General features: G+C 43.9%; 1 protein-coding gene across 1 annotated transcript; it reads left to right on the forward strand.

Annotated features, from left to right (window-relative positions):
- Nucleotides 4666–5538, forward strand: LOC110430437. Its single transcript, XM_021448115.1, has one exon. The coding sequence runs from the start codon at nt 4666–4668 to the stop codon at nt 5536–5538; it is 873 nt and encodes a 290-aa protein (XP_021303790.1).

A 16205-nucleotide genomic window follows, 5' to 3' on the forward strand; every position in this document is an offset into this window, starting at 1 on the left:
CCTCCCCCTCTCCCCCTCTCACTGCACAGTGGGGCCCGCCTGTCAGCGCTCACTCTTCCCCCTCTCTCTCTCGCTGCACCGTGGGGCCCGCACGTCATCGTCTTCCCCCTTCTTCTCCACCGAGCCGGGAACGCAGCCAGGGGCATTCATCCCCTCTTCAAACGCCGATTGATGGAGGCCATCAATCGGGGCTCCATCAAACCTCTTGACGTCAGGAGTTAACGCCCGCATGCGCGCACCCTCGACGCCCGTGCTCGCCCTATAAAACCCCACGCCGAACCCCCTTGCTGCCCCTAGCCACCACCGGCGCACGGTTTCAATCCCCCACCTCGGTTTCCCCTTGCTCGAGCGACCCAGAGCCCGGAGAGCGTCCCGGGAGCTTGGTTGGGACTCGCCGCGACCGTAGGCACCGATTTCACCTTTGTTTTGATCTTGTATGCCATGAATTTGAGCTCACCGTCGCCATTTTTCTTCCCCAGTCCGCCTCGCTCGTGGCCGCGCTGCTCGGATCACTTTCGAACGCCACGAACGTCTTCAACGGAACCGCAGTACTCCTACCATGCTCCCTGTACTTTCAATTGCGAGTTAGAGTGCTATACCACCGAACCCGAGGCTCTCCGAGGCCGTGGAAATGGCGCCGCCGCGGGGCTATCGTCCCTGACGTGCTCCCCGCCCTTTCTTTGTGCCCTATCGTGTTCGGCTCGTCACACTGATCATTTAGGTAGCGTCATTTTGTTTGGAGTGGCCGGGAACGAGATTCCGGCGAGCTCCGAGGAGCTCACCTCGTCGGCAGCAATGGCGCCGCCGTGCTTGGCCTCGGCCAGGCGAGCACCTCGCCTCCCTTCTTTGTGAACCGTCCGATCAGATCCCAACGGCCCAGATTACATACCCCTTCGGGGTTATGTAACCGGTCCACCGTGGACCCATGGGCGCGGTCCACGGCGTTCGGCCGGCCGGTCCACGCGCACAGTGGTGGACCGAGCCAACCCCCGCACGCCACGTGGCCCACTGTCGGCCAGCGACGCGGTCAGCCGCGGGCCGCTGGAGATTTTGCACTTTAACCCCCCTGTTTCAAGCAAATCAACCCGCGGTCCAACACAGTTCAAAAGTATTTCTTTTTAATCCTGTTTTCTTTTGTTTTGAACCCTGTACTTTTAAATAATAGTGCGCGCGGTCCAGACCCGTTAGAAATCCAGTTTTAATTCTTATAAATTCGTTTTTGATTCAGTTTATTCACAGAAATTCCATTCATTTTGTTTTATGCATAACTTTCACGTTTTAAATCCGATTAGAGTGATTCTTTCGCTCATATGTTCATATAAATACGTAGAGTAGATTTATATACTTTTCAGCCACTGTTTTCACTGTTTGGTGTACTGTTCTAATAGAACTCTATTTGGATGCATGTGATGATTGGACTGGATGCTTGATTGGTGTTTGGATCACGAATAGAAGGTGATCAGGTTGGGGTGGTTGAGGAGCAGTTTGTGGAGCTTTACCAGGAGGAAACTTTTGAGGAAGGCAAGTGTAATATAGGCTTCCTTGTACCTATGAATATTATTTAAATCATACATATGCATGTGTCTAAATTGAATTACCTATAAGGACCCAACCTAGATAATTTTTGTACCACAAATCCTTGTTACCCATGGGAAGGTGTGCATTTATTTAGGTAGTTGCTTGCTACGCTCAAAACCCAAGTTAACAAATTAATCTGATTAATTGGTATATGTAATGTGATAAAATATGTTCTAGTAACTTGGTTTAGGGGGCTAGAGCTTGGGTTTGAAAGCTCTAGTTTCCTCTCCATAAGGACTTAATCCTGAAGCGGCCACCCAGGAGGACACGTACAATCCCGAGAGTCAAATGGCTCTGACCTTAATCATATAACTAGTATGTCTCTAGCAATTTAGTAGTTACTGAAAGGCGCTAGAGGGGGGTGCCTCGTGGTGTATAGACGTCACTCCTACCTTGGTGTGTACAATGCCGCGACCACGTGTGCCTCTTGAAGGAGGTCGTCTATGCACACTTGGCACTGAAACCTCGCGGCTACTAATTTGTTAGGGTGACTAGTGATAGGTTAAGTAGTGGAACCCGGTCACACTTCCTCGGTAGAAGTGGTGCGGGCCTTGCAAACCCCGACACTAGGGAACCACGGCTCGGGGTAAAGTTGTACCATTTCTGCAGAAATCTAAAACCTGTTATAACAGTCGAGCTCTCGGTCATGAGCGGCCTGGATCCTTCTTGGTTAGCGGTTACTTGGTTATACTTGGGAAATGTAATAACTTTGATTAATTCTTATGTAACCAGGGTTGGTCTCTCATTAAAAGTAGTAAGTCTTGGTTAATAAAATATGACCAACTAAAATGCTAACCGCTGTTAAAATGGGTCAAGCCTTTGAGCCTTCATATACCCCTACGTTATACTTGCTAAGCATGGTGCGCTTACACTTGTTTATATTTCAATGAAAATCCTAGATGGGTAATAGATGTGTGTACTGAGGAGTTCCCTGAAGATGTCCAGGACTTCTAGAGAGCTGGTGTTCACCAGTTGGTGTCCCTGTGGCAACAAGGGCTTAGCTTCCCACTTTATGTAATAATGTTGCCAATGAGCAAGACTATGTGAGATGTTTAAGTTGAATATACGATTTAATAAAGTACTTTACTTTGATATATTTACAATTTGTGATAATATGTGTGTTTGGACATCCTGGGCGCACATATTTGAGTACTTGGTTTTCTTATCAAAACTGGGTGCGACAAATTGGTATCAAAGCTTAGCCTGACTGTAGGACGATCAGCCTAGTTAGAAATGCACGTTTTAGGGTCTTGAGCACTTATTTTACTAATTATTTTCTTATAAAATTATTGCTTATAATCTGCCTAATATCTATTGAGAAAATTATTTTGTTCTAATCCTCATATAATTTCTTATAGATGGCCCGTACCAAGTGGACAGCTCGCAAACGTGTCATCATGCCCAACAAGAGGACAAGGTTCACTCTGGGCAAGCGTGTTCCCCCGCATCTGGTTGAAGCATTGAGAGACATGGAGGAAGATCCACAAGAGGAACAAACCATGGATGTACCCATGGATAAGGATGCTGAGAAGGAAGTCATGATAGAGGAACCAGTTGAGGATGAGGAAACCGAAGAGGAACCCATGGAACAAGATGAACAAGAAGGGGCAGGTGATCCAGATGATGGAGGAAGTTCTGACAGCTCCGACTCGAGCGACCATGGCAGTGGTGGTGATGATGGTGATGGTGATGGAGATAGCCAAGATCACCATGCCGCACTCTTGGCGAAAGGATGGACAGTGGTGATCCATTTTGACCTGCATGGGGATGCCTACTACCACCCGAAGCTTCTTACTCTCGCACGTCGTTATCACACCCGGTGTACCGTACAGTACCGCACCGAGCATTGGACCCACCCCGACTACATCGGCTTTTGGGAGACTGAAGCTTACATCCGAGAAGGAAGTCGGGTGTGCCACATCCACCGTGCGATCATCACCAGGACTACCCGCGCAGCAGCTATCAGGGACGCTGCCCGGCAGGCCTTGGTGGTAAACCGCGACCGCCACTTTGCTGATATTGTATGGGAAGAAGATCGCTATCTACCTCGCCGGCGGAGTGGTCAGACAATCTGCAACATCGCTGCACCACTTGTGGCAGGGAATCCCAGGATCCGACCCACCCTGGCATGCTTGGCTCAAACCAACACGGACTTGGATCGAGTCTCAGATGAGCTGGATGCCCTGAGGAAGGCCTACCTTGAGTTGGCTGTTGAGAACGCCATGTTGAAGCAACAGCAAGGGAGTCACGTTGAAGAAGTACCACTCATCCTCGCGGAGTCACCCCCAAGGAACCACGAGGACCCCAACACCGGCACCAACCATGACCCATAGGAGGATTTCCCCATTTGTAATAAACACGCATAGAGATGCGAGAGTGTGTTTTTATTTTACTGTTTGAACAATTGCTACTACGTGAATGCATGCTTGTAATAATGCTTAATGGATGAGTTGGATTTTTGTAATGATTTCAATGATTGTGGGCCTGTCCACAGTCATTTAGATTAGGGCTAAGGTCTAAGGATAATATGAATAAATAGTTGGGTTTTACTTATATCTTGCTGTCTACCCATGTTTTTCCCTCTGAGCAGTCCGCCATAAAAACTGTATATCCCGAGTTCTGGATGGTCTAAAAGTACAAAAAATTTATGGAATAAAATAGATTTCTATATCTTTCTTTTGGCTCTGGAATCACCTCAATATCTGTTACCGTTTGAGAGATAAAATTTCTACAAGGTGACCTCTCTGCGCAGTCTGAAATTCCAGAACAGTAAAAGTTGTCACCTGTTTTTACCTATGTAAACGCCAGAAATTGAGGAAGTGATCTGAATGAAAGTTGTCGGAAAATTACCAAGCTTTCCAGAAAGTTACATTTCGCAGTAAGACGTTAAACAGAGAGAAAGATATGCTTGTTTTACTTCACTGTAGCTTTAGTGAGGACAGCAGAAAAATGCAGAATTCATACTACATTGTACTCACAACTTATGTAATCCCATACTTGATCAGATGGTAATAATTCCAGCATGTTATATCTCTTGAAAATTAAGTATCTTGGACATATAAGACTCATATTATGTATCTGGTACAGATGGCCAACACTAGGAGGAACAGGAGGGGTGAGGACGTGCCACCACCACCACATCCTACTATGGAGCAGCTGATGATGATGCAAACACAACTGCTACAGCAGCTGGCTCAAAATATGCAGAACAATGGAAATGGAAACGCACCTCCTCATGTTAGGGACATGAGAGGAGAATTCTTGAAGGGACATCCACCTGTTTTCAAACACTCCACCGACCCTCTCGAAGCTGATGACTGGCTTCGTGCTATCGAAAGACAACTGGAGATCGCACAGTGTGATGACAGAGAGAAAGTTTTGTATGCAGCGGGGCAATTGCAAGGAGCTGCCCTTGATTGGTGGGATTCTTTTCGTTTTGGCCATGCAGATGCTGACCCCATAACCTGGATGGAATTTCGTAATGCTTTCCGCTCTCATCATGTCCCTGCCGGACTGATGAAACTGAAAAAGAAAGAATTTCTCTCCCTCAAGCAAGGAGGTATGTCTGTTGCTGAATATCGTGACAAGTTCATACAATTGTCACGATATGCTCCCACAGAAGTGGAGAACGATGAAAAGAGGCAGGAATTATTCATGGAAGGGTTGAATGATGGGCTTCAATACCAACTACTATCCCACACTTTTGCAAGCTTTCAGTATCTGGTGGACAAGGCCCTGGTAATTGAGAACAAACGCCGTCAGATGGAAGATAAGAAAAGGAAGTTCCAGGGAAAACAGTCAGGAAACAACACGCGTACTCGTACCAATCCTCAGCAAGCTCATCCACAGCAATGCTATCAGGGTCAGTCAAGCCTGGTCAATCGTAATCAGCAGCCACAACGTGCACAACAGCAGCAGCAGTACCGAGCTCCTAACCAACCACTACACCACAACCCTTAATCAGCAACTGTCTACAGTTGCTAAAAGTTGTTAATCAGCATAGAACGGTGAGTCGCTAAACTTAGCGAAGGACGGTCAGTTGCTAAAACCAGATAGGGCGATGGACGGTCCGTTGCTATAATTGTTTTATTCTGCATTGGACGGTCAGTTGCTAAACATCATGAACAACATCTCATGGTCGGTGGCTAAAAAAAATTTCCTTTCGCGCGCGGAATTTGGGCCGTTCCCGCTGTAATTTTGGCCCGAAATGCCGTAAACCCTAAGTCACATAGATATCCACCGCCGCTGCTCATTCACCCTCAGCCCCGACGCCCTCACCCTCTGCTAACGCCTGCGCCCCCACGCCGCCGGCCCCTGTGCCCCCACCCCGTAATCCGCTGCCACCGCCCGCACGCCCTCTTGCCGGTGCCCAGGCCCTCGGAACAACCAGCGGCTAGGCCCTCCCGCCAGTGGCCAGAGGCAAGCTTGTTGAGGAAGACCGCCGGTGGCCAGGCAAGCTCCCGCCGGTTGCCACACAAGCTTGCGCCGGTGGCCAAGCAAGCCGACCGCGCACCGACGCACAGGCCTCAGGAACGACGCCAAGCCCCAGACGCAGCCCTCAGAACGACACCAGTCCCTGGACACCCAGCCGGCCAGGTGCTTGTCTTCCTCTTCCATTCTCTGTTCTGTAATCCTGTTATACATGTCTAGATCTATAGTATGGTTTGTGATTTGCGTCTGCAGTAGCGAATCCAGGAAGAAGCAATGAATCCAACATGGTTTGTGATTACCATGTGACCAATGACTATGACCAGTAAAACTCATCTTACTTGTTCCTTCATTAGAGCCATTCTGAATCAAAAGATTTCAATTTTGGTATAGGCTGAGCACTAGTACCCAACCTCTATTTTATAAAAATAGGGAAAAAATTTGGATCTTAGGAAAGTCGCAAGTCGCGTATTTTTTCGCGTAAAAATCGCGTGCTACGCGGCCGATGGGATTTGAACCTGCGACCTCCCCCTTGCGCGTAGCCTCCGCTACCACTCCACCCATTACTTACTTATGCCTATTTTAGAGTTTGGTTCCTCGTATATTATCCTAAAATGAGCATCCATAGATTATTTGAGGCCCTAAACGAATTCAATATCTATAACTTTATATTGGAAGTTTCTACATCACATACCAGTATATAGCACCTTAATTAGTAGTGTCTAGACTACTTTTTTGCTGCTCTTGAATGAAATAGGTGCTTCTGCTGGCTACTGTTCAGGCAAGGTTTCTCTACTACCAGATCCAGATTCAGTTTGTACAAGTAATGTTCATATGCTTAATTAATCTTTGTGGATGATGCAAAAAAATGCAGTGCCTATGTTAATTACGACCGGCCTTCCATATATTCTTTGGATTTTGTATTGTTTGGCTGCAATATAGTTTGGAATAAAATAGTGCAAAAGAGGGACACCTGAGTTTTCCAACTCGGACAAATGAAAGAGTGATGTCTGTCTGGAATTTAGTGTATCCAACAATTTATCTATTTATATTCAGGTTTTAGTGTATCCAACAATTTATCTGTTCATGTTCAGGTTTTGGCTTCGTATCTCCTTCAGACATAATATGCGAACTCTTAATTAGCACATACCAGCTGATTTCTTCTCTTGGTCTCCTATGTCCATCGGATAATATACTGTCATTTTGCTTTCTGCAGGTTGTACCATTTGCTGAAACAACCATAGGAGCTGCCATTCATCACTTCAAAGTTGTTGATCAAAGGAACTTGTGAAAGGTGAGATTTATTTAACCAATTTGCGTTCACGAGTGCCTGATTACCTTGTTACGTGCTTATGATGTGCCCTGTGTTCATTTTGTTGTGTGATATTCTATTGTCAGAATATATATATAAACAAAGCCTCTTGCTATCCCAACAAAAGTCTATGGATAAAACATGGATTGAGAATGAGCCTAGGTAAACACAAGAACTATTTCTTAACTACTAAGACTTAATCTAGTATTAACATGGAATTTAACACAATGAATCCCATGTAGGCACACCAAGGCATATATACAAGGTGTGAATGGTTTCATAGCTTATGCATTTAAAAATTCAGCAATAGGAAACAAGATATTATGCCCTTGCAGAAAGTGTGCAAACATATTTTGGAGAGAGGCATGTGATGTACGTGAACACTTGATATGTGATTGGTTTTTAAGGGGTTACACAATATGCAACCTCCATGGAGAAACTAGTTCATCTAATGTGAATCCTGGGAATAGTGATGGTGCTATCCCTGTTGAAGAGGCCGAAGAGGATGAAATATCTTAATTGCTTAGGGACCTAGCTGGAGGTCTAGATGATGGAGGGGATTTTGAAGATGACAGTTCTGATGTGCAGCCTAGTGATGACCTAAGAGCCCTCCAAAAATTGGTAGAAGCCAATAGTCAAGAGTTGTACCCTACTTGCAAGAAATATAAGAAATTGCGTTTCTTGATTAGATTGCTTCACATCAAGCTTCTTGGAGGATGGACTAATAGAAGTTTTGACCTACTATTAGATCTTCTTAATGATGCATTACCAGAGGGTTCAGCACTACCAAGAAACTTCCATGAATCTAAAAAAAATGATTAAATCCATAGGTCTTGGGTATATTAGTATCCATGCATGTGAAAATGATTGCATTCTCTACTGGAAGGAGCATAAGGATTGTGAGGTTTCACAGTGGAAATCAGTTAGGAAGAGTCTCGATGGGAAGCATGTGTATAGGGTTCCTAAGAAGGTTCTTCGCTACTTTCCAATAAAGAAAAGTCTCCAAAGGTTGTTTCTATCATCAAAAATAGCGGCTCTCACAAGATGGCATGATGAGGAGAGAACAAGAGATGATTTTCTTAGGCATCCTGCAGATTCTCCTCTTTGGAAGGACTTTGATGATAAAAATCCAGATTTTGCTAAGGACAACCGCAATATCCGTCTGGCATTTGCCACGGATGGATTTAATCCATATAGGAGCCAAAATGTTAGTTATAGCATTTGGCCCGGTATATGTATACCATTAAATTTTCCACCTTCAATGTGCATGAAGCAATCAAACTTCATCCTTTCCTTTTTGATTCCTGGGAAGCATGCTCCTGGTCATAATATGGATGTGTATTTTCAACCACTTATTGAGGATTTGTTAGATATGTTTGTCAATGGAGTTAGTACTTATGATCCTTCAAAGGCAGAGCATTTCTAGTTGCGTGCTGCAATATTGTGGACTATTATAGATTTCCCAGGTCTAGGATATGTGTCTGGTTGTGTTACATCAGGTGAAGCAGCATGTCCTGATTGCCACTCTTATATATGCTCATTTAGACTTGGTAATGGCACCAAGACATGCTATATGGGTCATCGTAGGTTCTTGCATGGAGAGCACCCATTTAGGTTTGATGAGCAGAAATTTGGTTCAACTCAACTTAGACAAGCACCGACTCCACTTTCTGGAGAGGAAATTTTAGAGTGTACTAAAGATATTGTCACAGTTTATGGCAAGGATTCATCTAGAAAAAACCAGGATGCAAGAAACGCAAGGAAGGGGAGCTACCAGTCATTTTCAAGAGGAGATCTATTTGGTTCAAACTTCCATATTGGAAAGATTTGATGATGCGCCATAACTATGATGTCATGCACATAGGAAAAAATGTCTATGAGAACTTTGTTAATACATTTCTGGGCACCGATGGGAAATCTAAGGATAATCTTAATTCTAGCTTGGACCTTCAAGCTCTTGGTATTAGAAGTGACCTTCACCCGGTTGAAATTGAAGACCAATTTTATATACCACCTGCCCCATATTCCATGAGTCCTGATGAGAAGAAATTATTTTGTGCAATACTAAAAGGGGTAAAGTTTCCTGCTGGTTACGCATCTGATATTCGACACAACATTCATGTTAATGAGAAAAAGGTATTTAGGCTAAAGAGTCATGAGTGCCATATTGTTCTACAAGACTTACTACCGCTAGCTGTAAGATTATTCTAGGATGCTTATATTATCTGTCTATGCTTTAACTATCCAGACTAGTTACATGTCTAGGTTATTTTTTGCCTGTCCAGATTATGCATCCTTGGACTCATTGGCTTATTTGTCTTGACTGGGTTGTTTATGTCCAGAAACGATTTGATATAGATGATGCAGCCTTGGACTAGGTTATGGCTAGTGCTGGAGCAAAATGGAAGCAGTTTAAGGCAAAACTTAAGCGACAAATTTTTGATGAAACATTGACTGATGACCAATTGAAGAACTTACATGGTCATAGAATAGATGATCATGAATTGGATTCTCTTATCAAATATTGGAGGTCTCCTGAGTCTCAAGTAAGGATTAACTAATATGCATGAATCTGTTAGACTTATTTTTTTCAACACTAGATAAATGCCTATATAGTAATAATGCCACACAACCCTTGTTGCTCATGAGCAACAACTTACTATGCTATTTTCTTTTGACCAACATAAATCTAAGATATATGCAGACAATAGTAATTTTTTAGACACAAAGATACATACAGATGTAACACTTATTTTCATAGGCTTTGGCGGTAAGAGGAAAAAACAATCGTGCAAAACTGAAGTTCCTTCATACATCAGGCAGTGTGAGCTATGCTTCTGCTGCACATAAACTGGTACATAAAATCATCATGTCATCTCATTTGAATGGAACATTTCTGGGGGATTTTGACCTATGGAAATTAAAAACTTGTAGGGTCAGCAGCTGGGGCGCCCTCCTCGGAGAGATGAAGTTTATATAAAAACACATACAAGAAAAAATGGAGTGCCTTTAATGCCAGCAGCATCAACAATTGTAAGTTTTTGTAGAGAGAGTGGACTAACACTAGTTTGCTGCAATCTGTAGTAGTAATAACCTGTAGTGGTAGTAATAACATAGCACAAGAAATTAAAGCTTCTAATTATCATACTGCAATCTATAGTAGTAGTAGTAACCACATATTGATTCTTCCTAGAATGTGTTGAAAGAAGTTATTGAAGCCCATCCGGAGTTGATGGATAGGACAATTCAACAAGGTGATGCTTTTGCTGCTGTTTGTGGAGCAAAGGAGCCAAGGGGCCGAGTCCGTTGTTTGGGTCTAGGACCAACTCCTCAAGACATTGGTACCCCAGGGCTAAAGGCATACTCATCAACAAAGCTTCAAATACAAGTTTTGGCACGTCAAAAGGCTGAAAGGGACAATCTAGTGCTTCGAAAAAGTATCTCAGAAATGCAAGAAAGGGAGGAGCAAAGGATGGCACAAGAATTTCTAAATATCAAAACAAACTCACATCATGGTTCTAACTCAAGACAGCACATGGTAGTATACAAATCTAATTTTTTTAGAAATACTTACCTAAACTTTTAGTATCTAACCTATCCTATTTGTCATATTACATTCAACATTTGCTTTGTTGTAACTGTTGTTCCTATGCTTGATGCAGAGCCCACGATCTGAGGAACTTGCCAATCAGCATGTTCAAGGTACAGAAGATGATGACTATGCAGATCATGACTATGCAGAGAATGAGGAACCTGATGATGAGGTTGCAGCCCCTGCAGCCTCGCCCGTCATGAACATTATAACATCACCAAGGAATGATGTCCAGCGCTTTGCACATGATGGACTTGTAATCTTCTCAACCTCTCATGCAGATTTTATACAAGTGATTTAATAGCTACACAACCTAGGATTTATCCATTTCTCATATGTGCACCTCCTTCTTTAGACTGGAAATGATGTGATCTTATTTGCCATGTCAAGTAATGAAAAGTGGCTAAGGCAACTGTTGTTTCAATTAATCCAAACAATCAGTTAGTGTGTGAGGCTCTTGGAACAAAATTCTGTGAAGTTATTGTGAATGTTGTCTTCAAACGTGATGTATTACTGCCACGCCCTTATGGTGATATCAAGACTCTAGGTGATGCTGTACAGATGACAGTTGCTTGGCCATTTAATCGAGTAATGTCCACTTGATTCTATTATCTTGTTTTAATGTGTGGCGAGTATCTATAGTTTCTAACTAATGATATTTGTGACAGCTGAAGGTTTGTAGTCAGTAACCAATAAGATCTTCTCAAGGTGTTGCTGGATCTTCTCAAGGTGCTGCAGTATCATCTTAGAGACGCTAGGCGGTGCACGCTTGTTGACAGAAGTTGCTGGGAGCAAATTTATTGTAGGATCTTGTCATGAGGTTGTTGGTAGCGACTTGTTGATAGAAAGCCATTGAATTATGTTATGGTGAACTACATGCTAGCTTTCTTTCTTTTGGACTACAACCTGGTAGTTTAGCTTTTGGACTCAAGAACCTAAGGGTGCTATCTCTTGATCATTATGTTAGATCACTTTTTGATGGTGGCTTTTGCTCAACAAGCAACAATATTAGCTTGTTGTACAACCTCATAATAATTGCTAGCTTTTGTATTTAGCTACCACTACACCAACGTGGTACAATATTTGCTGTACAACTTCATGACATATGCTTGTATGTCAGCTTGGTTGATGTTAACAAGCTATTCTAGTGACATGATTATGTAGTACCCATTTCATATAAATGAATGAGTATGATTAATGTGCCCATTTGTGAATGTCATTCCAAATTCGTGTAACAGAACCGACCAAATTATAAGAGATTAAGCCTATCAGTGACCATTTACATAGTCAAAACCGTCAGGTTTAAGCCCATATAATCCCGGTAGTCCGTGAAATCTCGAAGGATTTCAAACCACACATCGTACAACAGCCAAGATCGTAATAAGTTTAGCGGTCGCCATCCATAAGTACCTCCAGATTACAACATTCATAAAATACATCGGAGTACTTAAAGTTATTACAAACCAAGTTCTTCAAGTAGCGGAAGCTTCATAGTTCGAAAATACAACACACACATTTAGTCTGATACAGTGCCATAGTTCGGTCATTCCCACAACAGCAAAAGAGGAGACAGAGTGACCATCGCCCTTGGTCTAGTCATCACCCATGGCTGGGTACAGACAGAGGATGCAATAACCATAGTACATTTGACCATCTGCAAAACAACATGCGAGTAGAACCCTGAGTACGAGAAGGTACTCAGCTAGACTTACCCGTCATAAACTAAAAATAAAGACTCATCAAGGATCATGAAGGCTATATAGTGGGGTAGCTGACGACCATTTTGCACAACCACAGAATTCTATTATTATAACCTACATAAGTCTTTCTTCTTTTAACTTGCTCAAGTTGAAGGTATCATTACCTAATATCTAGATTTGCACCTGCACTATCACAAGCAAGTATAGTGTTATGATAGTACCTCAACATAGCATTTCTTAGAACCATTCAACATTATAACCCAAGTGTTCCATAGTCCTTACTACGAGGACAGGGCTCATGTCAAGTGCTCACTATCCAGGAGCGATGGCGATTCGAATCGATTTCTAACCAGCGGGCGAGGTATTCCCCACACAAACCACACTCACTGATCAAGTGAGCTACAGATCACCGTATTACACTATCCAGGACCAATTCGCAGGTTCGGCAGGCACCGCCAGTACCCGAGGACCGTTCCGGCGACCGAGGTATCCAAGGTATACCACGGTTGCGCGTCGCGCCCTCGTCGTTCTCCTCAACCATCACCAATACAGCGCATGGCGGCTCGATTCCCGACCCGGATAGTGCTCAGGCTTCGCGGTCGGAACGACTTATCCTTCCAGCTAAGTGTGGGGCATGCGTTCAACATGACAAGAGGGCCGTCAACGATCGGTCCTTAATCGACACAGGCAGGGGCACTATGGCCAACCCACCATAATAACCTGCCCGGTCTCCAGTTCCATTCCACACTTGGTTATTCTTTTCCCAAAGCAATCACAGCTTAATCAAGCAGGTATCCACCTATATCTCGTAGGTGACAGGAAATCACCCGACTTCTACCGGACTAAGCAAGCTAAGCATAGACTCCGCACCTATCTACATAGGACAAGGTAGATAACGAGGGGTGATATCAAGGAAAACCAATGCATCAACGGTATCAACCAACTCCTATCACTTATATGCAATATAATAGCACAAGCATAATATACCATATAAGTAGTGAGAATAGGGAGACTTAGAATGCTCTGGGGCTTGCCTTTCTCAAACGTGCTGGGTCAGTGATCCGGACACTCCGGCAGTTCCTCTCCGGACTCCTGTGCTTCCAGAGGTTCCTGCTCCTAAATCTCCTCTGGTTCCTCGGGTCCCACCTCGTTCTCCTGCGAGCCTGTATGATGCATGTGTGCTCATGAGTGGAGTGCGAGATGCCCGAGGAAATGCTTGCAGGAAAAGGTACCAAATGATCATGACATGATGCATCGGTAATTTACTGGGTCATGCTCGTTACAAGGTAGTCAACATCATCCAAGAACAGACAATTGAATTAAACATCTATTTCATTCTGTTTTACAAGTTGTTTTCAAGTGTAACCAGCAATCCACAAGCTGCTTCAAAGATACACCAAACCCAAACTTATTCTATTTAACCTATACATAACAAATCATAATTCTCTTTATTCATTTCTAGGCCATCAAAATTTTGCATGCAGTTCTGTTCATCAACAAATCCCACAAAAATTACAGGGGACTATCAGTCAAGCATAAAGTCTACTGTAAATTTTTTATAATTTTTGAATACTTATTTTGACCCACAAAAATCACAAGATTATTACATAAAGGCAATTACAATTTCCCTACTGTGGTGTAAGTGTCAAACAGCAGATTTCATATTTTTACAATTTGTATAATATCAAAATAAACATCCACATATTTTTACTCACTGGGGAAATGATTTCATATTTCCAGATTAATTGCATGATCCAAATATTTATTAAAAATCATAAACTACTGCCATGCAAGCTTTTAAATTACCATAAATTCATTTATACACCAAATAATGTGCATCAATATTTTCCTAGTGAGAAAACATACATGCAGAGCCAACAAATCAAGTTTCACATTTTTCTGACCCATATTTTAATTACTATGCATTTTCCAAGTTTAGCAAAAACATGGATTAAATATTTTCATACAGGAAGTTACTCAAACATGACATGCAATCACACCAAACTGTAGATCTGGAAATATAGAGCACACCAAAATTTATTTCATCAAATTTGGAGCTGTAGAACTCAAGATATGAATTTTACAAGTTTTGAATCAATTTCTGGAAAACATTTATTCAAGAAAACCGATGAAAAAGGCTAAGCACACCCGGATCTACACCCACCGGGGTCCCCCTGCGACTAACAGTGGGCCTCTGACCCCACCAGTCAGCGAGACCGAGAGGGAGCTCACCTCCGACGAGCAGATCTCGCCGGCGGTGAGGTTCCCAGCCACGGGGTGAGCACCATCGTGCTCCCCTCAGCGAGGCGCACCCAGAGGTACCCTCGGATTGGCCGGAGGATGACCGGAACACCTCCGACGAACATGCATGGCGGCACGGCGGTGCTGCTCGCCGTGGCCAGGCCGCTTCGGTGCGGTAGAGCGCGCGCAAAAGCTCCTCCGAGCTTGCCCATCGAGCTACGGACCTAACGCGCTAAAGAGCGAGCGAAACCAGGCAGGATATCGCAAGATCCGTCGCGGCGGAGTACTCCGGCGAGCTCGGGGCAACTCCGGCGAGCTATTCTCGACGCACGGTTGCTTCTCACCTTGGTAGAGCGCACGCAGGGGCTTACCGCAGCGATGGCGAGTGCGCTGGTGCTCTCGGCGGTGAGCTTGGAGCTCTGGTGCGGTCGGCGGCGAGCGGCGGGACTTTCTCCAGCGATGGCGTGCGGCGGAACTGCCGCTGCTGCGCTGCGTGAGCGGAGGGAGGAGAGGGAGAGGGACGCGGGCGACAGGAGGGAGGAAATGGCCTGGGAGCCCGAGCCGGCGTCCCGACCAGGGGGGGTTGGAGGCCGGCCGCGGCGCGTCCAACGCCGGCGTATGGCCGCCACGTGGCCGGCGCCGGGTGGAGCGAGGCGGGCGCTGCGCGCGCAGGAGAGAGGGGGAGGGGGAGCAGGCCGGGCCGCTCGCTGGGCCGAAAGGGGAGCGGGGTTGGCCCGGCAGCGCCTGCCCCTTTCCATTTTTTTTTTGAATTTCTTTTCTCAATCCCTTTTCTAAATTCATTTGGACCAATTTAAAATCATTTTCACCTCTTTCTCCCAAAATCAAAGTTGTTCCAAAACAAAAACTCTACAACTTTGTTTCAATAAGCAAGACCAAATTCCAAATAGAATTTGAATTACAAATTAAAACTAGTTCTAGGTTTTCAAATAAATTCAATTTGGAAATTTTTGTATAAATTCTATTTCTCAAATTCCATAGCTCCAAAAATTGCACAAAAATATTCTTAATCCTTCTCACACATAAATCAACCTATTTTGAATATTTCACCTTTTTAGGAACAAGCACCAAATTTTTAGCCTAATTAAAACATATGAAATAAAGCACATAAAGTCATATTTTGGGATGAATGACATGCTCATGATGCTATGCTTGATGAAAATGCTTATGCATTGCTTTGATAAGGCTAAGTGCATGCTTAACACCTAGGGTGTTACAATTCGTATAATATATTCCCAATATTGTATTGGTTCTGAATGTTTGGCCTAATTTACATAGTGTCAAATATAGCTTTTTTAATATATAATCAAGACCGATGGAGTATCAGTTGCTAAAG

Source organism: Sorghum bicolor, chromosome 9 (assembly GCF_000003195.3).
Source record: "Sorghum bicolor cultivar BTx623 chromosome 9, Sorghum_bicolor_NCBIv3, whole genome shotgun sequence".
Lineage (NCBI taxonomy): Eukaryota > Viridiplantae > Streptophyta > Magnoliopsida > Poales > Poaceae > Sorghum > Sorghum bicolor.